Source organism: Narcine bancroftii, chromosome 7 (genome assembly GCF_036971445.1).
Source record: "Narcine bancroftii isolate sNarBan1 chromosome 7, sNarBan1.hap1, whole genome shotgun sequence".
NCBI classification, from domain to species: Eukaryota; Metazoa; Chordata; class Chondrichthyes; order Torpediniformes; family Narcinidae; genus Narcine; species Narcine bancroftii.
This window is the reverse complement of record NC_091475.1, coordinates 76,906,141-76,929,823: the sequence shown is the minus strand read 5'-3', so window position 1 is coordinate 76,929,823 and position 23,683 is coordinate 76,906,141. Positions and strand designations below refer to the sequence as shown.

General features: G+C 40.7%; 1 protein-coding gene across 4 annotated transcripts in view; it reads right to left on the bottom strand.

Moving 5' to 3' along the window:
• Nucleotides 1–23,683, bottom strand: part of tubgcp3 (tubulin gamma complex component 3) — a 153,759-nt gene that overhangs the window by 101,933 nt on the left and 28,143 nt on the right. For 3 of the 4 annotated variants that reach the window (XM_069890395.1, XM_069890391.1, XM_069890392.1), the window contains exon 4: nucleotides 6,110–6,187. The exons of the other annotated variant lie outside the window; for it this stretch is intronic. In XM_069890395.1, coding sequence (XP_069746496.1) covers nucleotides 6,110–6,187 — 78 coding nt within the window. The remainder of the gene's footprint in view (nucleotides 1–6,109; nucleotides 6,188–23,683) is intronic. 4 annotated transcript variants of the gene reach the window in all.

Here is a 23,683-nt window from a genome sequence, read left to right as displayed (position 1 = left end):
GAGTACTGTGTGCAGTTTTGGACACCTACCTTCAGAAAAGATATCAGTAAGTGTAGATAAAATTTATAAGCATATTGCTGGACATTGAGGAGCTGAGTTAGAGGGAAAGGTAGAATAGGTGAGGACTTCATTCCCTGTAGGGTACAATAAAGGGATCTTTGATAGAGGTATACAAACTATGGCTGTAATGTAAGCAGGCTTTTTCACTTAGATGAGGTGAGACAAGAATGGGTGAAGGGTGGAAGGTGAATATTTTCACTTAGTGGGTGGTGACAGCGTGGAACGAGTTGCCAGCGAAAGTTGCCAGTGGGTCCAATTTCAACATACAAGAGATATTTGGATTGGTATATGTTGTACCTCTCTTATCTGGCGCCCCATGGTCTGGCACATTTGAATCTGCCGCTGTTAGGACAAACTCTACAGAAAACACGGGTCTTGAATACCGGACCTGATCGCTGGCATGTAAAGGCATTGCACTAACCGCTATGCTAATCATGCCACCCTACAGTATCATTTCCTGTTTTATGTTTTGTTCTTTCTTTGATATGTTTACATTGGGGGTCAATTTCTGTTTTCCGGCATTTTCTGTGGTCTGGCAATGGCCAGGGTCCCAACGTCGTCAGATTTAAGAGGTACAACCTGTACATCAATGCGAGATGAATGGAGGACTATGGTCTGGGTGCAAGTCAATGGAGCGAGGTGAATACTGTAAAAGTTTGCTATGGACCAGATAGGCTGAAGGATGGGATCCTGTGCCGTAATATTTCATAGTTCGATAGAGTAAGACAATAGCAGTGCAGAGTTGATTGGTCATACATTGCAGGGATTGGTGCTGGGTTCACCATTGTTTAGTTGGTAATATATCTTTACCTCCTCTGGACACTGCAAGACTGGCTGAGTTCCTCCAGCATTTGTGTGTTTTTACTACCATCACAGTGTCTGCAGAATTTCGTGTTTCTCATCATTGTTTGAAATCTCTATTTCTGATCTTGATAAAAATGTTGAAAACTTGGTTAGTAAATTTGCGGACAACAACAAAATTGGTGGTATGGTGGACAGTGAGGAAAGCCATCTGGGATCATAACAGGATCTATTCAACTGGGGGAAGTGGGCCAAGGAATGGCAGATGGAAATGAACACTGACAAGGGCAAGCATTTAGTAAGTTAAACCACAGAAAGATTTGTAAATGGTAGGGACCCAGAGCATGTCGTGCAATTGCCTGAAAGACGTACATAATTGCCTGAAAGTGGTGACACGAGGATAAAGGATGGTGAGGTGACATTTGGCACAATTAGGACAACTGTACATGACAATGGCAAGATCACATGTGGAGTACGGTCTGCAAATTTTGGCTGCCCAGTGCAAGAACGGACACCATTAAATTGGAACTGGTTTGGAAATAAAGATTGATGAGCGTGTTATTTCAACTTGAGGGGGTGTGATACATGGAGAAGTTGAATGGACTGGGAATTTTATTCCCTGGAGAATAGAAGGCTTGGAGAGAGAGGTGTACAAAATCATAATGGTGTAGATAAGGTGAATAAATAAGGTCAGTCTTTTTCCCTGGCTAGGAGAGTCCAAATCTTGGGGGCTTAAGTTTAAAGTTGGGAAGAAAGATTTAAAAGGAGCTGAGGGGCAACTTTATCCACACAGACAGTAGTGGTTTTTGATATGAGCTGTCAGAGGAAGGTCTGGATGCAGGTATATTTATGGCATTTAAAAAGACATTTAAGAAGGGAGTTGAATAGGAAAGGTTTGGAGGGATATGGACTAAAACCAGGCAAATGCGACTAGTTCAAACAGACAACCTGGTTGGCATGGACTAGTTGGGCCGAAAGGCCAGTTTTTCTGCTGCTCTGCTCTCTAATATTATGGACTTTGATGTCCAGTTCTATACAATTTCAACACAATTGCTCTGGTTTTGCATTTTCTGCTTTTGAATTACAAATTCCAAGAATTCTAATGGTTTAATGGTTTACGAACCACTTTCTCAAAATGACAAACCCCATCCAATGGTTTTTGTATGTATGGACTCAGGCGCAGCTGTTTTGTACATCCTTTGGAACTGTGCCAGTCAATCTATATGGTTTCTCCCTTCTGCCAGTGCATTACTTCACAACCAGAAGATCAGCAGACTATAATAGACCAGTGTGCTGGAACTTGTGTACATGAACATCCCTGATGCATATTGGGCATCAATATGCCCCGCCCCTACCTCAGACCACATCTCTGTAATGCTCATTCCAGCACACAGACCGCTCGTCAGATGCTCCAGACTGCTCAACAGATGCTCCACACCAGCTACAAAGCAGGTAAAGACCTGGCCAGTAGGAGCCATCTCTGTCCTTCAGGGCTGCTCAGAGAGCAGTGACTGGCACATGTTTAAGGAGGAAGCAATGGACAGGGATCACGTCAAGTTAGAGGAGTGCACGGTGTCAGTGATCAGCTATATTAGCAAGTCCATAACTACTCGCCCTAAACAGAAGGCATGATGACTGTAGTGTTGAGTGTTGAAAAACCATGACTCTGTTTTCAGAGCGGGCGACAAGGCAGTTCTTGGCTAACGCAAGAGCCAAGCTGTCCAAGACCATCAGGAAGGCAAAGAGGGCTCGTGCCTGGAGGATTCAGAGTCACTTCCAGGTCAAGGGTGATACACAGCACATGTGGGAGGGCATCCGTGCCATCATCAACCGCAAAGCCATATCAGCTGCCTGTGCCGCGGATGCCTCCCCCTTGGACACTTTGAATGACTTCTATGAGTGCTTTGAAGCGAAAAATGATGTGGAGGTGAGGAAGTCCAAACTGCCTCCATAAGAACAGGCACTGCATCTCACAGAGGCTGAAGTGAGAAGGATACTGCTCAAGGTTAACCCTTGTAAGGCTGCGAGTCCGGATAACATCACTGGCAGGGTGCTCAGAGGATGTGTGGACCAATGAGCTGACATCCTAACAGGTATCTTCAACATCTCCTTGAGCAGGCCCGTCGTACCAATGTGATTCAAGGTTGCCACTATCATCCCTTTGCCGAAGAAGTTCTCAGTGTCTTGTCTTAACAGCTACCGACCTATCGCACTCGCATCCACCGTCATGAAGTGCCTCAAGAGGTTGGTCACGGAGCACATCAAAGCTCAGCACTCCCTCTCCCTCCTCATTGTGTACCATCCCAACTGATCTACAGAAGATACTATTACCACCTCACTCCACCTAGCCCTCACCCACCTGGAAAAGATAGTCTCGTACATTCGAATGCTGTTCATAGACCAGCTCAGCATTCAACACAATCATACCACAGCACCTGATTAGGAAGTTGAACCTGTTGGGCCTAAACACCTTCCTCTACATCTGGATCCTCCACTTCCTGACTGGAGACCTCATTCAGTCTGGATCAGAAACAGCATGTCCAATACCATCATACTGAACACGGCACCCCCCCCCCCCACCCCCACCATCACCAGGACTGCATGCTAAGCCCTCTGCTGTTTATCTTGCTGACCCATGACTGTGCAGCAAGACATAACTCTAACCACATCATCAAGATTGCTGATGACACGACCGTGGTAGGGCTCATTCACAAGAACAATGAGTCAGCTTACAGAGAGGAGGTGCAATCACTAAAGGACTGGTGAAGAGACAACAACCGATACCTCAACATCAACAAAGCAAAGTAGATGGTGGATAACTTCAGGAGAGCCCAGGGGAGATCACTCTCCACTGACCATCGATGGCTCCATTGTCAAGGTAGTCAAGAGCACCAAATTCCTTGGCGTGCACCTAGCGGAGAATCTCTTCTGGTCTTCCAACATCAGATCCATTGCCAAGAAGGCCTAACAACACCTTTACTTCCTGTGGAGGCTGAGGAAAGTTCAGCTTCCATCCTCCACCCTCACTACATTCTACACCCTGCTTGAGGAGATCATTGGGGTCTCTCCCTGCCATGATGGACATATATAAAGGCCATTGTTTGCAAAAGCTATAAACATTGTGAAGGACTCCACACACCCCTCCCGGAATCTATTTTCCTCCTGCCCTCCGGGAAGAGGAACCGCAATATTTGGGTCCTCACGACCAGATTGCGAAACAGCTTTCTTCCCCAAACTGTGAAGCTTCTGAACTCCAGGGGTACACAGGGCTAGCATATTTAATATGATATTTATAAGTGATAATGTTATTTATAAAAAAGGTTTCTGATGCAATTTATCCATATAAATAAGCAGCTCCATGGTCTGGAGAAATGCTATTCCGTTTTTGACTGTACACTGCAATGTTTCTGGTATGAACGACAAATAAACACAACTTGACTTGATTTTGTTCAACTGAACAAAATTTTGACTCACTCAAAATGAAAAAAAATTGTTCAGGGTATCTCTGAATATTGAAGACCAAAGCTCAAAACAAAAGAGATCCCTTTCTCTCATCATCCTGAACTTTCCAAGCATGGAAATGCTCTAATTCCTAAGGTGACATCTTTATTGCAGGTTCAATCCCACATTGATAATCAGGATCATTATAGCTTCTTCCTCTGCCTTTTCTCAGACAGAAGAATCTGCAAGGACCAGCTATAAAGATAACATTTGTTCAGGTTACACTCATGAACTTCAACATCGAAATTTTTCCCTTCTGGTCATGATGCAATTTCTGTTCTCAACCAAGTGTGCTCCAGTTTTTTTTAAAGGAATAAGTATTAGTCCTAAATACAATTCTAAATGTAACCTGACACCACAGTGATTTTTAAATCTATTATAGTATTTTGTTCTATTTTTTCCATACATGATGGATATGTTGTTAATGGTGACCAAATAATGTTGTTTAATTTTACATAATAATAATAACATGACACTTATGAACTTTTAAGTGGCCCAGTGTTCACACAAGTCTTTCCTATCTTACTTCATTTCAATTTGCCAACATTTTTAAAAATTTCTTTCTCATTTACTTTGAATGTCCAGCTTCCATGAAAACTGTTTAGTCACATATTTATCAATTATTTTGTGAGTGCAATGTCCACATTTTAACTACCACCCATATTTAAAAAAAAAAGCTTTGGAAACATAGTCAATGGAACAAAATGATGTTCAACAATACTGGGGCTCGATTTACTGCCATTCACCATTTATAGGTAGAAAGTTGACTTTAAATTAGAATTATTATTTCAATATTTGCGAATCACAACTTTGACATTCATAAACTTTCACAAGGAAAATGATTGACAAACAAGTTAGTCAATTTTAATAGAAGGAAAAAGATATTACTCAGTGCCAACAAGAAAAGTGTCTAAATTTAGTTAAAAGATGAAAATCATTTAAAATCCTGTTGCAGTCTTGTATGGCTAATAAATTCATCAGAGCACTGAGATTCATTGTTCTAAGGAGGGAAATAAAAAGCAGAGAAGTTCTGTAAATATGCAAAGAAAGTACAGTGAAACCTCATTAGAATGCAATTTGTTAATCCACGGAATCGCTTATAGCGCGGGTGTCTGTGGACCCCAAACATTGTTTTAGGATGCCAGTGGCTAACAGCCACAAACTCAAAAATGGATTCTTATGACTCATTTATAAAAACCGGCAAGTTGGGAGAGAGACGGCAGCACGAGTCGGGCGGGCGAGGGGGAGAGACCAGCAGCGCAAGTCAGGCGGGGGGGGAAGAGACCAGCAGCGCAAGTCGGGCTTAGGGCGGGAGAGACAGCAGCTCGACTGAAAGGGGGTGGGGGTGGATACAGCAGCACAATTTGGATGGGCTTAAATCTGGCTTTTCAAAATCTTGGAAAATCAGAAATTTGGAACACACTGTTCCACAAAGGTTCCGGATAAAGGATATGTGGAGTTTAAAGGTCTTATTATAGGGTTTGAGTCACAGTATTCTGTTTTCCTGCTTCCTGAATCATGACATATATGCATTTATTCCGCGACTCGGCTGCAACGCAGTATGAAATCTTGGACCCCAACTACCACGTTCTAACGAGGTTTTACTGTAATTTAATCAAGCCTGAAACATTGTAAAGAGCTCCAATTCCTACTAAAGGTTAAAGTGGTTGCATCAAAGGAATATCAAAAAAATACGTTAATATCAGACCCTATCAGCAAAGAAGAAGAAAAAAAATGTCCTTCATACCTTGCTCAGGGGTTTACGTGGATCCTCACTGAGACTAAGCAGGAGATAAAGTACAGCCCACCTGTTTTTTATTATACCCTGTAAGTGAAGGAAACCACACTCAGTACATCAAATTAAACAAGAAAGTCTGCAGATACTGGGCTCATGTACAATGCAATTTGCTGGAGAAACTTAGCAGGCCACACAGCATTCAGAGGAAGTAAAAGGCAACTGACATTTCGGGCCTGAGCCCTTCATCAGGTATGTAAGTACATCAAATATGTTCACATGAATTTAAAAACAGTCCTGCAAAAGTTCCATCATGTCAAATTTCCAAACACAGAGCAGCACAATGAGCATAATTGTTAGGGCAATGCTGTTACAGTGCCAGCAATCAAGACCAGGGTTTGAATCGCACCCTATCTGTAAGGAGTTTGTACATTCTCCCGACTCTGCATGGAATTTCGCTGGGGGGGGTTCCATCCTCCCACCATTCAAAACATACCAGGGGTTGTAGGTCAATTAGGTGTAATTGGACATGTCTAAATTTAAATTTAAAAAATATATATAAATCTGGTCTATCCCTGGATACAAAGTTGTGCCTTCCCCCACATTGGATTCTGCGGTGTGGATTGTGGAGAGTCACGTGACCTCTTCATCAGGAACTTGGGGCAGAGGGTCATGTGTCCAACTGGAACCCTGAAGTCACTCCCTCTGCCAATCAATGGTTAGATCTGCCCACTGTGATTGGTCCTCCAGGTGTTAACCAATGGTTAGATCTGCCCATAGGTGAGGCTGATAGTCCTCGCAGGTCACATAGTCCTGCATTGAAAAAGCCGAGCACTTGGAGCCTTACTTTCTTTTTTACTGCTGCCTAAAGACCATCACTGAAGACCAGTCTGCAAGCCACAGGCAGGCACTGGAGGGCCGACTACAATGGGCATGTGGTCGATGTTGGAAACCAGGTTCATGTGATATATACTTGTTAGTTGTAATTAATTTAAATTTCATAGTAGGTTGTACCTGAGGGTGGATGGACATTGTGTGTTTAACCCTTGCATTCCCAATTGGGAGTTGAGAATGTCTAGCAGCAGTTTATTTGCACCCGATATGTAGTTATTTGTGTATTTACCCCCTCCATAAATCTTCGTCCGCGAAGCCAAGCCAAAGATTCCAGGTAGTCTGTGAGTGTGTGGCCTTTTGTGAGTACATAAAGATAATTATTTGTTGATAACACATTTCTAGCCTTGATTCTCTTTGAATCCATCGAACCTATTCTTGAACACAACTGTTAATCTCTCCTTACAGATCAATGGTAAAATGAGTCAAACCAATTCACAGGGAGATCAGGACCTGGCCTGATGAAGCCTCAGCAGTACTGCCTTGAAAGCACAGACTGCAGTGCAGTCAGGGAAGCAGCCACCTACAAAGACCACATCAACATTGATGAGTATACGAGCACAATAATTAACTATGTAGGCAAATACATTGACAATATCATGGTGAACAAATGCTACACAGGCAGGCCAAATCAAAAACCTTGGCTGGACGCAGAGGTTCATGCATTACTCAGAGCTCATGATGCTGTTTTCAAGTTGGAATCAAGATGGCATCAAGACCAGCAAGGTTTAACTTTCCCGTGCAATCAGGAAGGCAATTCGTGGGGACACAACAAGAAGCTAGACACCAGTGTTCCACCAGCAACATGAGGCACATGTGGAAGGGTACTCAAACCATAACTGGCTATTAGCCAACCTTGCAGGTCAGTGACAATGATGTCTCCCTGACAGGCTGAATGCTTTCAATATGTGGTTTAATGAGGAAAAAAACAAAGTGACATCAAAGAAAGCCTAATTTCCCCTGAAGAACAAGCACCCTGCATGGCGTGGCTGAGGTGAGGAAGATCCTATCAAAGCAGCAGGTCCAGGAAACGTGCAGTCCCTGGTACTGACCTCCATGCTTCGAGAAACTGAAATCATTTCAAGTACCTACAGACAGGAGGTGGGAGGGAACAATGCGATGCGTGCTTGTTTCCGTCTCGGTATCTCACACACAGTTTTGATTCAGTTCAAAGCAACACACTCCCCCTGCCTCTGCCTCAGTGCACATGACTACCCAGAAAAAAAAAGTACCTACAGACAGAACTATTCCACTGATGATGCTATAGCCTGGTCTCTCCACTCTAACCTGTTCTACCTGGAGAATGCATCATATGTCAGACATCGGTTCATCAACTTTAGCTTGGCTTTTAATATGATAATTTCCCAGCGGCTGGTGGAGCAACTGTCCTTGAGGGACTCAACAACCCTCTCTGTAACTGGATTCTGGATTTCCTAACAAAAGTCCACAGTCTGTTCTGGTCAGGAACAGATCATTGAGCACCATCATGCTAAATACTGGAGCAGCTCAGGCCTGTGCTCAGCCCGCTCCTCTTCACAGTACTGACACTACACATTCAGCTCCAAAGGTGTCAAGTTTGCAGATAGCACAATAGGAGTTGTCCTCATCAGCAACAAAGATGAGTCGCACTGGAGAAGAGGTGGAAAATTTTGTGAAATGTTAAGAGAATAACAACGTGGTCAAGACAAAGGAGTTGATTGTTGTCTTTAATAAGACCAGAAACGACCATTCTCCACTACACATTAATAGTTTTGTAGGGAAGAGAAAGCACAAGTCCTCAGAGTCCATTAACAAGTGACCTATCCTGGACATGCAACATCTCCTCACTTGCAAAGAAGGCGTAACAGCGACTGCAGTTCCTGAGAAGCCTGAGGCAGGCAAGACTAACAGCCACCATCCTGCTAACTTTCCACAGGAGCTCTATCAAAAGTGTCTTGGCCAGCTGCATCAGTGTAATACGTTTGCTGTAGAGCATTGGATCGGAGATTCACAGAACCATCAGAGCAACAGCGAGAATCACCTGGGTCTCCTCCCTTCCATTGACATGATTTACTAGAAACGTTGTCTGAAGAGGGCTAGCAAAATCGTGTTCATTAAATAAATTTACATTGATGTTCTTGGTTTATCTGTGCCTCGAAATGATGACTTATTCTATTCAGAATTGATTCCAATGATCTCCCTCCTCCACTGCTCCCTCCAAACTGGTCTGTAATTTCTCTGTTTATGTTTTGAAGAGAATACCAGAGATCTTAAAAACACATCAAACACATCAGTTAAATCTCTAGGGCCTGATCAAGTATATTGTTGCACTTAATGAGAAGTTAAGGTGAAAAAATTCCAGGAGCCCAAGCAGAGATATTTGTATCTTTGCAGAGCAAGGTTTCAAATGTTGTGCCTTTATTTTCAAAAGCCTGCAGGGATACATCAGGGGCCTGCACCCCAGTGAACTTATAGGCAAGTTACTCATGGGAATTCTAAGAGTCAGGATCAGAAAGGTAGAGTCTGATTTGGGATAGTCAACATGGCTTTGTGTATGGTAAATCACATCTCACAAAGGTTTTTTTTTAAAAAAGGTGCCAAGGATCGATGAGGGCACGGCAGTAGACATCATCTCCAAAGATTTTAGCAAGGCATTTGAGAAGGTTCCACATTGTAGGCTGGACTCAAAGTTCAGATTGAATAAGAATCAGTGTGAGCTGGCTCACTGGACACAGAATTGGTTTGATGGTAGGAGGAGGGTAATAACTTAGATTGGAGTCTTGTCATCAGTGATGTGTTGCAGAGATCAATGCGGAGTCCCCTAATTGTCATCTATATTAACAGCTTGTTTGAGAATGTAAAAAGTTTGCAGATGACATCAAAAATGTTGGCATGGTGTACCATGAAGAAGTATATTTAAGGACAATAGGATCTCTACAGGAACTAAATAAGTGCACAAAAAATGGGATACGAATGGAACTCAGACAAGTAGGAGTTGTTGCACTTTGCCAAATTAAAACAGCGTGGGGCTGACACAATGAATGGAAGGGCCTTGGAGAATGCTAAAGAACAAAGAGACTTTAGGGTACAGGTTGCTAGTTCCATCAAAGTGGTGATACAGGTAGACAGGGTGTGGCTTGCTTACCTTCATCTGTCAGGGTACTGAATACAGGAGCATGGACATGATACAATTGTACAGGATGCTCTGGGACCACACTTGGAGTATTATGTGCAGTTTCAATCACCTATAGTACTGATTGTTAAGCTGGAAAGGGAGCAGAAATGATTCAGGAGTATGTTAGTAGAGTGGCAGAATTATAAGGGGAGGCAAGACAGCTGGGACTTTTCTCTCTGGAACATAGAAGGCTAAAGTAAATTGTCATAGCCTTACCCCCACACCTCCAGAGTAGAAGAATCTAACACTAGAGGGCATAGACCAAGACGAGAGTGGAAAGATCAAAAAAGAACTTCAGTGTCAACTTCACAGAATGTGGTGGGAATATGCAAACAGCTGTCAGAGAAAGTGGTAGAAGCAGGGACAATTGTAATGCTCCAAAGCCAGCATGGGCAGTTGAAGAGCCTGTTTCAGTGTTGTGCAATTCAAACATTTTCAGTCTGTCCGAACAGACTTTTAAGCACAGTCTGTAAAAAAAAAAAAGCTTGGAATAAATTTCATCCAGGTCTGGCAATTTATCTGATTTCAAAATCCTGAATTTCTTTGCACAATGTTTTAATAAACATTCCATCAATATTTCTACGCTTTTTATCCTAACTACAACATCAGCATTGTCCCAATCTTTTTCTACAACAGTATATTCATTCAGAAGCAAACCAACATTTGCTTTCAGTCCTTTTGATCGCAACCATCCTCTTTTTTTATTATTTGGTTACCAGCTCGCTCATTGTTCACTAAAAAATTCTTTAGATTTTCTTTAATTTTACATGCCAGAATTTTTATGCCTTCACTCTGCTTCCACAATTTCCTTTACACATGCTCCATGACATTTGACTTTTTGTAACATTACGTTCTCAGAATCGGATACAAACTTCTTTTTCCTTATCATCTGTCCTCTATGGATTCTGGGTTTGGCAGTCACACCCTTTTCCTTTTTGAGAACATCGCCCTGTATCCCTTAACCTTCTTCATTGTAGATTGTTCATTGATCAGCAAATATCAATCACTTTAACAGTTTCAGTCTACTTTTGTTAAATCATATCTCAGCCTTACACAACAGGTCTTGCCTTGAATTGAACTTTTACTCCTATGTTATCTTTGTTCAGACAGAGAAGGTGGAGACAGCACATCAGGGGCCACAGGCACTGTACTAAATACTGGCATCTCAAGAAATCTTGTTTGAGCTGGAGTCTATTTGATCATCGCAAAACATCAGGCAACCTGGACATTTTCCATTACCTGAAACAACTGGCTTGTCATTTTGTCCACATGTACACCTCACTGACAAAAGGCAAAGGAGGAAAAACCCAACACCCAACCCCAACCAACCAATTTTCCCCTGCAACCGCTGCAACCCTGCCTGCCTGTCCCGCATCGGCCTTGTCAGCCACAAACGAGCCTGCAGCTGACGTGGACTTTTATCCCCTCCTTAAATCTTCGTCCGCGAAGCCAAGCCAAAGAAGACACCAATATCCATCTGGCATAGTAGCTTTGGAATCAGAATTTATTATTTTCAGGGGCAAGGCATGAAATTTGGGGTTTTGCAGCAGCATCAGAGCAAATAATCTATTATGAACTATTTTACAAAGTAATATCAAAAAATAGTAGTGCACGAAGAGTAAGGCAGTGTCATTGGTTCATATATTATTCAGGAATCTGATGGCAGCTGTCCTGGTGCCTGAGTGCTTGTCTTCAGGCTCCTGTACCTTTTTCCCCAATGGTAGCAGAGTGAAGAGAGCATAGCCTGAGTGGTTGGGGTGGGTGGGGGAGGGGTCGAGGATGCTTTTTTAAGACACTACCTCATTTAGATGTCCTCAATGGATTGGTCTGGTGCCTGTGATGTCGCGGGCTGAATTAACAACCCTATGGATTTTTTTTTCTTGACCTGAGAGTTGGTGACTTCGTACCAGTGATGCAACCAGCCAGAAGGGACTCCATGGTACACCTGTAGAAGTTGACATACTAAATCTCCTCTAACACCTCACAAAGTATAGCCGCTAGTGAGCCTTCTTTGTGATTGCATCAACATGGAGGCTCTAGGATAGATCCTTGGAGATGTTGACACCCAGGAATTTGAAGTTCTTGATCCTCTCCACTACTGAGCCCTCAATGAGGACTGGGCCATGTTCCCCTGACTTCCTCCTGAAGTCCACAATCATCTCCTTGGTTTTGCTGATGTTGAGGACAAGTTTGTTGGTGTGACACCACTAAAGAGCTGATCTATCTCCCTTCTGTACACTTCCTCATTGCTGTTTGTGATTTTGTCAACAACTGTGGTGTCATCAGCAAACTTGTATGTGGCATTGGAATTGTGCCTGGCCACATAGTCATGGGTGTATAATGAGTAGAACAGTGGGCTAAGCATGCATCCTTGGGGTGCGCCTACATTAATAGTCAGTGAGGAGGTGACCTTGTTTCCAATTCGTACTGACTGCGTACTGAAAAAGTCAAGGATCCAGTTGCAGAGTGGGGTACAGAGGCAGAGAGTTTGTAGCTTTTTGACCAACTCTGAGGGAATAATGGCTGAACTGTAATCAATGAAGAGCAGCCATATGTATGAATTGCTGTTTTTGAGGTGATCCAGAGCTGAGTAGAAAGCTGGTTATATTGCATCTGCTGTGGAGCAATTTCAATGATAGATGAATTACAATGGGTCCAGATATTTGCGTAGGTACGTGTTAATTCTGGCTATAATCAGCATTAGTGCTACTGGGTGATAGTCGTTGAGGCAGCTCCTTCTACTCTTCTTGGACACCGGGATGATTGATGCCCTTTTGAAGCAGGTGGAAACCTCTGACTGCAGCAATGAGAGGTTGAAAATGGAATAAAAGGGCAAAGATTCAGTTCTTAATGACCATACAGAAACAAAGAACATAAACAGTGAAAAAGATGTGGTTCTGCTGAAGGAAGAATCACAAAGAAAATAATCTCCAAATTACTGCCCAAGATGTGCAAAGTGATATAGGATAAAGCAAGATAAGAGAGTTGAATGTTTGCCGAGGTCATAAGAGGAGCTCTTTTATTGGTGTAGATTTCAAATAAATCAGATGAGGATCTGAAGAGATAGAGGGGGTAAAAATCAAATCAGAAGTATGCATAGCAAAATAGGCAATTACAACCTGCATTGATCAGGAAAAGATAATGGATATATGCAAGAAATATGTCCAATTTAAGTCAGAACAGAAGGACAAAGAATACCAATTCAAAATGGAAGGTTTGTTTATCTGAATGAACAGAACATTTGAAACAAGATAAAATGAATGGGACAAACAGCAATAAGCAAATCCAATCTAATAAACATAAAACAGCTACAAAGGGATCAATGTTAGTTCAAGTTTGTCACATACACCAAGATACTGTGAGAAGAGGGTTTGTGAGCAGACCAGTTTGACATCTCATACATAATACAAGGCAGTACCAAAATGCAATTGAGAGAGATTAGTTGGTAGAGAGAAAAAGGCAACATGACAATTGAGGCTCATTCAGGAGTCTGACAGTGACCTTAAGAAAAAAACTGTCCTTGAATCTGGAGGTGCATAACCTTCTTCCTGATGGGGGCAGGGGGCGTGGAGTGTGCAGCCAGGAAGGGAGAAGCAATGTTGGCTGCTTTTCTTTGGCAGGTATTATAGACAGAGTCAATGGAGGGGAATTAGTGTGATAACCTGAGCCACTCTTTGCAGTTTCTTTCAGTCTAGAGTTGAGCAATTTCAGAACCCTTGATAGGAAGCTTTCAATGGGCCACCTGAGGACATTAAGGGATACTGGTAACATGCCAAATTTCCATAGGCTTCGACTGATGAAATGGAGCCACTGATGTGCTGTCTTGGACATTGCATCCACATTTGGATCACAAGTCACTGACGACGTTTGCATCTAAGAACCTCAGCATCATTGATGTAGAGCAGGGTGTGATCTCCTCCTCCAAGAGTCTGTAACCAGCTGTAACATGGAGAGTCACCTTACTGATAGAATAGTAAACAAGGTCAAAGGTTATTGCCTCACGTCATTGCATGACAGATCTGCCCACAGCAGAGATACCACCTTACAATTGGTCACCTGGAGTCACATGAGCCAGTTGCTGGGTCAGCCAACAGGTGTCAGGTCTCAACCAGACAGTGTGGTCCAGCCACACTTCCTTCTTTGTCCTCTTATGAGTTAACGACCCAAGCCCCCTCCAAACTAAGTGGGGGGGGGGGGGGGGTTGAAAGAAAACAGGAGGGGAAAGAGAAAAAATTGGAAATAATGCTGGAGAACTAACAAAATGTGAGGTCCATAGATGGGTACGGGCTCTCTTTCGCATGCATCTGTTTACATCCGGTACCGCACGGATGGCAGTCTCTTCAATCTGAGGCGCCTGCAAGCACACACCAAGACACAAGAGAAACTTGTCCGTGAACTACTCTTTGCAGATGATGCCGTTTTAGTTGCCCATTCAGAGCCAGCTCTTCAGCGCTTGACGTCCTGCTTTGCGGAAACTGCCAAAATGTTTGGCCTGGAAGTCAGCCTGAAGAAAACTGAGGTCCTCCATCAGCCAGCTCCCCACCATGACTACCAGCCCCCCCACATCTCCATCGGGCACACAAAACTCAAAACGGTCAACCAGTTTACCTATCTCGGCTGCACCATTTCATCAGATGCAAGGATCGACAATGAGATAGACAACAGACTCGCCAAGGCAAATAGTGCCTTTGGAAGACTACACAAAAGAGTCTGGAAAAACAACCAACTGAAAAACCTCACAAAGATAAGCGTATACAGAGCCGTTGTCATACCCACACTCCTGTTCGGCTCCGAATCATGGGTCCTCTACCGGCACCACCTACGGCTCCTAGAACGCTTCCACCAGCGTTGTCTCCGCTCCATCCTCAACATCCATTGGAGCGCTTACACCCCTAACGTCGAAGTACTCGAGATGGCAGAGGTCGACAGCATCGAGTCCACGCTGCTGAAGATCCAGCTGCGCTGGATGGGTCACGTCTCCAGAATGGAGGACCATCGCCTTCCCAAGATCGTGTTATATGGCGAGCTCTCCACTGGCCACCGTGACAGAGGTGCACCAAAGAAAAGGTACAAGGACTGCCTAAAGAAATCTCTTGGTGCCTGCCACATTGACCACCGCCAGTGGGCTGATAACGCCTCAAACCGTGCATCTTGGCGCCTCACAGTTTGGCGGGCAGCAACCTCCTTTGAAGAAGACCGCAGAGCCCACCTCACTGACAAAAGGCAAAGGAGGAAAAACCCAACACCCAACCCCAACCAACCAATTTTCCCTTGCAACCGCTGCAATCGTGTCTGCCTGTCCCGCATCGGTCTTGTCAGCCACAAACGAGTCTGCAGCTGACGCGGACTTTTTACCCCCTCCATAAATCTTCGTCCGCGAAGCCAAGCCAAAGAAGATTAGTTAACGACCCAAGCCACCTCCAAACTAAGTGGGGGGGGGGGGGGTTGAAAGAAAAGAGGAGGGGAAAGAGAAAAAATTGGAAATAATGCTGGAGAACTAACAAAATGTGAGGTCCATAGATGGGTACGGGCTCTCTTTCGCATGCATCTGAAAGGGAGCAATGTGGGTCACTTGATCTCACCTGTAAAAAACTCCCTTAAGTTTAGTGCCATGTCTGCTTGTCAGGGAAGGGGTGGCACACGTTAATTGTTTCAACCCTCTGATGTTGTAATTATTTGTAGTTAAGATAACTGGTACAATAGCAAAATTGTGGGTGTGAATGTTTCCTCTTGCCCATTTGTTCACCATTGTAAATAAAGTTCATGATTTAATACTACCACGTGTCCAGGGCTGTCATTCTTTGAACTTGTTCCTCACACAAATTGGGGCTACAAGCAGGATTTTGGGAGTAACAACTGGTCTAAGGGGTTATAGCAATGTTCTGGAAGAGGAGTGAAAATAATGTCTCTGTATTGGAGGATTTAAATCATGCTTTTTGTTTCAGCTTTAAACCATGTTTTTTTGCTCCTGCAAGGCTGAGAATCAGTAACCTGCTTGAGTCTCAGCAGACATAAGCTAAATTCCACCATGGGGCCCAGAGATGCAGTTATCTGACGAAAGGACATCTGTGTACCAAGAACATTTAATCTTCCTGCTTGTTTTGGTCACAGACTGTTAGAGGCCTAGCCTTTTTTTTTAAATTTTTTATTTTTCACACCATAAATCACATTAGCCATGATACACACTTTTTCCTTTTCACACATATACAGTGACATTTTCTCCCCCCCCCCCTCCCTCCTCCCAACCCACCCCCCCCACCCCCCCTCCCCCCTCCCATCCATTTAAGGTATACAATCTAGGATACATTAAACCAGTCAGACAATGTTGTCACTCAACAAAAATACACCAGAAATTCTACTGAGTCCATTCTTTTCTTTCCTTCTCCTTCCATCAACTTAGGTATTGATTGTCCCCGGTAGGTTTTCGCTATTGTATTTAATGTAAGGCTCCCATATTTGTTCAAATATTTCAATATTATTTCTTAAACTATATGTTATTTTTTCTAATGGAATACATTTATTCATTTCTATATACCATTGTTGTATTTTCAAATTATCTTCCAATTTCCAGGTTGACATAATACATTTTTTTGCTACGGCTAGAGCTATCTTAACAAATCTTTTTTGTGCATCCTCCAAATCAATTCCAAATTCTTTGTTTTTTATGTTACTTAGGAGAAAGATCTCTGGATTCTTTGGTATATTGTTTTCTGTTATTTTATTTAATATCTGATTGAGATCTTCCCAAAATTTTTCTACATTCTCACATGTCCAGATTGCATGAATTGTTGTTCCCATTTCTTTTTTACATCGAAAACATCTATCAGATACTGTTGGGTCCCATTTATTTAACTTTTGAGGTGTAATGTATAGTCTGTGTATCCAGTTATATTGTATCATACGTAGCCTCGTATTTATTGTATTTCTCATCGTTCCAGAACATAATTTCTCCCATGTTTCCTTTTTTATCTTTATATTTAAATCTTGTTCCCATTTTTGTTTAGTTTTACCATTTGTTTCCTCATTCTCCTTTTCTTGCAGTTTAATATACATATTTGTTATAAATCTTTTGATTATCATTGTATCTGTAATCACATATTCAAGGTTACTTGCCTCTGTCAAACTCAAACTGCTTCCTAATTTATCCTTCAAGTAGGATCTCAATTGGTAATATGCCAGCGCTGTATCTTGAGTTATATTGTACTTATCTTTCATTTGTTCAAAGGATAAGAATCTATTTCCTGAAAAACAATTTTCTATTCTTTTAATCCCTTTTTTTTCCCATTCTCTAAAGGAAAGGTTATCTATTGTAAAAGGGAGTAACTTGTTTTGCGTCAATATTAGTTTTGGTAATTGATAATTTGTTTTATTTCTTTCTAGATGAATCTTCTTCCAAATATTGAGGAGATGATGTAATACTGGAGAACTTCTATGTTGTACCAATTTTTCATCCCATTTATATAATATGTGTTCAGGTATCTTTTCCCCTATTTTATCTAATTCTAATCTCGTCCAGTCTGGTTTTTCCCTTGTTTGATAAAAATCTGATAGGTATCTTAATTGTGCGGCTCTATAATAATTTTTAAAGTTTGGCAGTTGTAAGCCTCCTTGTTTATACCATTCTGTTAATTTATCTAGTGCTATCCTCGGTTTTCCCCCTCTCCATAAAAATTTCCTTATTATTTTCTTTAACTCCTTGAAGAATTTTTCTGTCAGTTATATTGGCAATGCCTGAAATAAGTATAATATCCTTGGAAAAATGTTCATTTTAATACAGTTTATCCTTCCTATTAGTGTTAGTGGTAAATCTTTCCAATGCTCTAAATCGTCCTGTAATTTTTTTCATTAGTGGATAATAATTGAGTTTATATAGTTGGCCGAGATTTTTGTTTATTTGTACACCTAGGTATCTTATTGCCTGCATTTGCCATCTAAAAGGAGATTCCTTCTTAAATTTTGAGAAATCCGCATTATTCATAGGCATTGCTTCACTTTTATTTACGTTTATCTTGTAACCCGACACTTCTCCATATTCCTTCAATTTCTTATATAATTCTTTTATTGATAGTTCTGGTTCTGTTAAGTACACTATAACATCATCTGCAAATAGACTGATTTTATATTCCTTGTCTTTTATTTTTATTCCTTTTATATTATTATCTATTCTTATCAATTCTGCTAGTGGTTCTATAGCTAACGCAAACAATAAAGGTGATAGTGGGCATCCCTGCCGCGTTGACCTGCTTAAGTTAAATTGCTTTGATACATGTCCATTTACTGTCACTTTCGCTAACGGTCCCTTATATAATGCTTTAATCCAATTAATATACTTCTCCGGTAAACTGAATTTTTGCAATACTTTGAACAAATAATTCCATTCTACTCTGTCAAAGGCCTTCTCTGCGTCTAAAGCAACTGCTACTGTAGGTGCTTTATTTCCTTCTACTGCATGAATTAAGTTAATAAATTTATAAATATTGTCTGTTGTGCGTCTTTTTTTGATAAATCCAGTTTGGTCTAAATTTACCATTTTCGGTACATGCTCTGCTAATCTGTTTGCTAATAGTTTAGCTATTATCTTATAATCTGTGTTTAGTAAAGATATTGGTCTGTATGACGCTGGTGAGAGTGGATCTTTCCCTTGCTTTAGTATTACTGTAATTATTGCTGTTTTACATGAATCTGGTAAGCTTTGTGTTTCATCAATCTGGTTGATTACATCCAGGAGGGGCGGAATTAATAAGTCTTTAAATGTTTTGTAGAATTCTATTGGGAATCCATCCTCTCCTGGTGTCTTATTATTTGGTAATTTTTTATTATCTCTTGTATTTCTACTATTCTAAATGGCTCTGTTAATTTATTTTGTTCCTCTATTTGTAGTTTTGGTAGTTCAATTTTAGTCAGAAATTCATCTATTTTCCCTTCTTTCCCTTCGTTTTCAGTTCGGTATAATTGTTCATAGAATTCTCTAAAGTTTTCCTTAATTTCTTTTGGATTATATGTAATTTGTTTGTCTTTTTTCCTTGATGCCAATAGCATTTTCTTAGCTTGTTCTGTCTTAAGCTGCCATGCTAGGATTTTGTGCATTTTTTCACCCAGTTCATAATATTTCTGTTTTGTCTTCATTATATTCTTCTCCACCTTATATGTTTGTAGTGTTTCATATTTTATTTTTTATCCACCAATTCTCTTCTTTTAGTTGTATCTTCCTTCATTGCTAATTTTTTTTCTATATTTACTATTTCCCTTTCCAACTGCTCTGTTTCCTGATTATAGTCCTTCTTCATCTTGGTTACATAACTTATTATTTGCCCTCTAATGAATGCTTTCATTGCATCCCATAGTATAAACTTATCTTCCACTGATTCCGTATTTATTTCAAAATACATTTTTATTTATTTTTCAATAAATTCTCTAAAATCCTGCCTTTTAAGTAACATGGGGTTTAATCTCCATCTATACATTCTTGGAGGGATGTCCTCTTGCTTTACTGTCAATATTAAGGGTGAATGGTCCGATAGTATTCTAGCTTTATATTCTGTTTTTCTTACTCTATCTTGCATACTAGCTGATAACAAAAATAGGTCTATTCTTGAGTATGTTTTATGTCTAGCCGAGTAATATGAATATTCCTTTTCTTTTGGGTGTTGTTTCCTCCATATATCCAAAAGTTGCATTTCTTCCATTGATTTAATTATAAATTTGGTTACTTTGTTCTTTCTGTTAATTTTTTTCCCAGTTTTATCCATATTTGAATCCAAATTCAGGTTGAAATCCCCTCCTATTAATATGTTCCCTTGCGTATTAGCTACCTTCAAAAAGATATCTTGCATAAACTTTTGATCTTCTTCGTTTGGTGAATATACACTGAGTAGATTCCAAAACTCCGAATATATCTGACATTTTATCATTACATATCTCCCTGCTGGATCTATTATTTCCTCTTCTATTTTAAATGGCACATTTTTACTAATTAATATAGCCACTCCTCTTGCTTTTGAATTATACGATGCTGCTGTTACATGTCCTACCCAATCTCTCTTTAATTTCTTGTGCTCCAATTCAGTTAAGTGTGTTGCTTGCACAAATGCTATATCAATTTTTTCTTTTTTCAGTAAATTTAGCAGTTTCTTCCTTTTAATTTGGTTATGTATTCCATTAATATTTAAAGTCATATAGTTCAACGTAGCCATTTTATACTTTATCTTCCCTTTCCGTTTTTCCATCATTACCTTTCCTCCTTTTCCATTTCTGTTCAGAGGCCTAGCCTTGATGCAAAATAAACCATTGTATTCAAAGTGATAAGCTGAAAATTATGTTATTCGATAGAAGCCTAGCATGCTAGCTTGCTCGCTTATCTTTCTTGCTGTGCTGGGAATAGGTGCTTGGGTAAGCAGTTTTTGGGTAATATAAGCCATGGTCCCGCTGCTGAAGTTTGAGACTCTCCGAGAGGTGGCAACATCTCTCAGCAAGAAGAAGAACTTCTAGAGTCCAGCCAACGTCCCGGTCGGGGAGGTGGAGAAGCTGCTACCGGCACCCCGACAACCTACTACAAGTGTGCAGTCGTTGCCTTGCCTCGGCAGCTGGGACCAGTCCAGGCGTTGATAAGTATAATTGGGAAGGATTTGCATATGGTAGTTTGATATCAGCTTTAGAATTTGCAATAAAGATTTGTATAAACTGAAGTGCTCTCGGCATGTGTGTCTATTTTCTTTCGGTGGCTCAAACACTGTGACCAATCTAAAACGAACAAACTGAGAGGTACAAGTTTACCCAGCACAGTCTCCAAGTGCAAGAGGGGACAGAGTCCTGGGGAAACAAACAATAATTCTGGCTTTGGCAGTTTGACCAGCCTACGGAGTGACCATGGCAAGCCAGTGAACTAGTCAGATAGCCTGGACTCACAAGTGGAGAAGATTGAGCACCATCTTGTGTCCCTCCTCACAGAATCAGGTACCTGGGAAGCAAGGGGAGCCAAACAGCTGCTGGCAGCCTTCCTGAGACAACAATATGAAGTCCTAGGGAGAAAGGAAAGGTGAAAAGGTGATAACCCAGTTAAAAGGCAAAGTAGAAATGTTGCAGCACCACACGGGAAGCAGTCCAGATTGTGCAAACCCACACCAGAGAGCTAGAGAACAAAGTCACTAAACCATCCAGCAGGTTGGTCAAGGCCGCAACAGTTGCAAGCAGCTCATCGAGCCAGCTGGCTGCCAGACCCAGCCAAAGTCCAAGCTCTGATGCTGCGGGGATATGGCCCGACACATGATTTTTTTGTAATTTTTTATTTATCGCACTATGAACCACATCAACCAAAATATGTACAAATGTTTCTCATTAAATACACACAGTGACATTTTCTCTCTTTTCTCCCCCATCCCTTCTACCCCCTTCAAAACCAATAAATATTGAACACATAAAATACAATAAAACAACATCTTCACACAAAAAACAAAAAAAGACGTGTCATCTACTTTTACACATTAAATCTGATCGTGTTTATCTTCTTATCATTTTTGGAAGTGGAGGTCTGAGGCTGGTATTTTCTGTTATGTTTCATGTATGGTTCCCAAATTTTTTCAATATAACTTTGTCTTTTAAATTATATATAATTTTTTTTGAACGGAATACACTTATTAATTTCCATGGACCATTGTTGTATTTTCAAGCTCTCTTCCATTTTCCAAGTTGACATAATACATTTTTTTGCTACTGCTAAGGCTATCATAATGAATCTTTTTTCTGCTCTATCCAATTTGAGACCTACTTCTTATGTTATTTAAAAGAAAAATTTCTGGATTTTTTGGTATGTTGTTTTTTGTGAATTTATTTAATATCTGATTTAGTTCTTCCCAAAAAGTATTCACTTTTGCACATGCCCAAATTGCATGCATCGTTGTTCCAATTTCATTTTTACAGCGAAAACATCTATCTGATAATGTTGGGTCCCATTCTTTTAATTTTTGAGGGGTGATAATATAGCCTATGTAACCAATTACATTGTATCATACGTAGCCTTGTGTTTATTGTGTTCTTCATAGTTCCAAAACGTAACTTTTCCCATGTTTTGTTCTTTATCTTTATGTTTAAATCCTTTTCCCACTTTTGTTTAGGTTTGTACCTTATTTCATCATTTTCCTTGACTTGCAGCTTAATGTACATATTTGTTATAAATCTTTTAATAATCATTGTGTCTGTCATTACATATTCAAAGCTGCTTCCTTCTGGTAATCTCAGTCTGCTTCCCAATTTGTCCTTCAAATAAGCTTTCAATCGATGGTACGCAAACATTGTACCATGAGTTATTCCGTATTTCTTCTTCAACTGTTCAAATGTTAATAAATTATTTCCCAAAAAGACAATTTTCTATTCTCTTGATTCCTTTTCTCTCCCATTCTCTAAAAAAATAAGATGTCTATTCTAAAAGGGATTCGTGGATTTTGTGTCAATAGCATTTTTGGTATTTGGTAATTTATTTTTTTCCTTTCTACGTGTATTTTCTTCCATATTTTAAGTAAGTGATGCAGTACTGGTGAGTTGTTATATTGCACCAGCTTTTCATCCCATTTATAAAGTATATGCTCTGGTACCTTTTCTCCTATTTTATCTAGTTCTATCTTAGGCACATGAATGCAAGAAAAAGAGGATTATGGGGAAGCGGTAGGGAAAAATTAAATTGTTATAAAGTAGGTATATGTAGGTCAGTACAACATTGTGGGCTGAAGGGCCTAAATTGTGCTGTATCAATGTCAATATCACGTTGTAGACCTTGATTAGATCACCCTGAGCCGTCTTCTGTTCCAAGGTAAACAATGTATTTGGTCTCTTCATATTTGGATGGCAATTATTAATTTTGTTACAGGTTATCCATGCTATCAATTTTCCCTTCCCTGAGGTTAGTTCCCAAGCCCATTCTTGGATATTTTTAAAAAATCTTTTCCAATACTAGAGAGTAAGAAATAGGAGCAGAAGTCAGCCATTCACCTTTATCCACCATTCAATAAGATCATGGCTGAATTGGCCATGGACCCAGCTCCACCTACCTGCCTTTTCCTCCATAACCCTTAATTCCCTTACCAAAGCGCTGTCTCTTAAATATATTTAATGAAGCAGCCTCTTCCTTGGGGAATATTTACAGGAAATACGCTTTTTTAAAAAAACAAGAAGGTGATCAGTATATGGTGTGGTGTGAGGAAGTAAAAAAATGATGTTTAAGGGCATGGAGAAAGGAACATGAATGTGTGGAAATGCTGGGAAATGGCTCATGTGCAAAGGGATGGGATTAGTTTGAATTGACATCAGGGATAGGACACATATTGTGGGTAGAAGAGCCTGTTCTTGTGCTGCACTGTGACTGTTCAATGATTAAGGATGCAACATGTGTAATTCACAGAATCTAACACTACCACATTCCAGGAAGACTTTGGCCAACACTTATTTAATGCACACACAGCAATGAGATGCGTCCCATTCAGATCAGAGGATGTCTACCTAAAGTTCTGCCACCCTTTCTATTGTCATGGAGGGGTCTTGCAGAATACTCC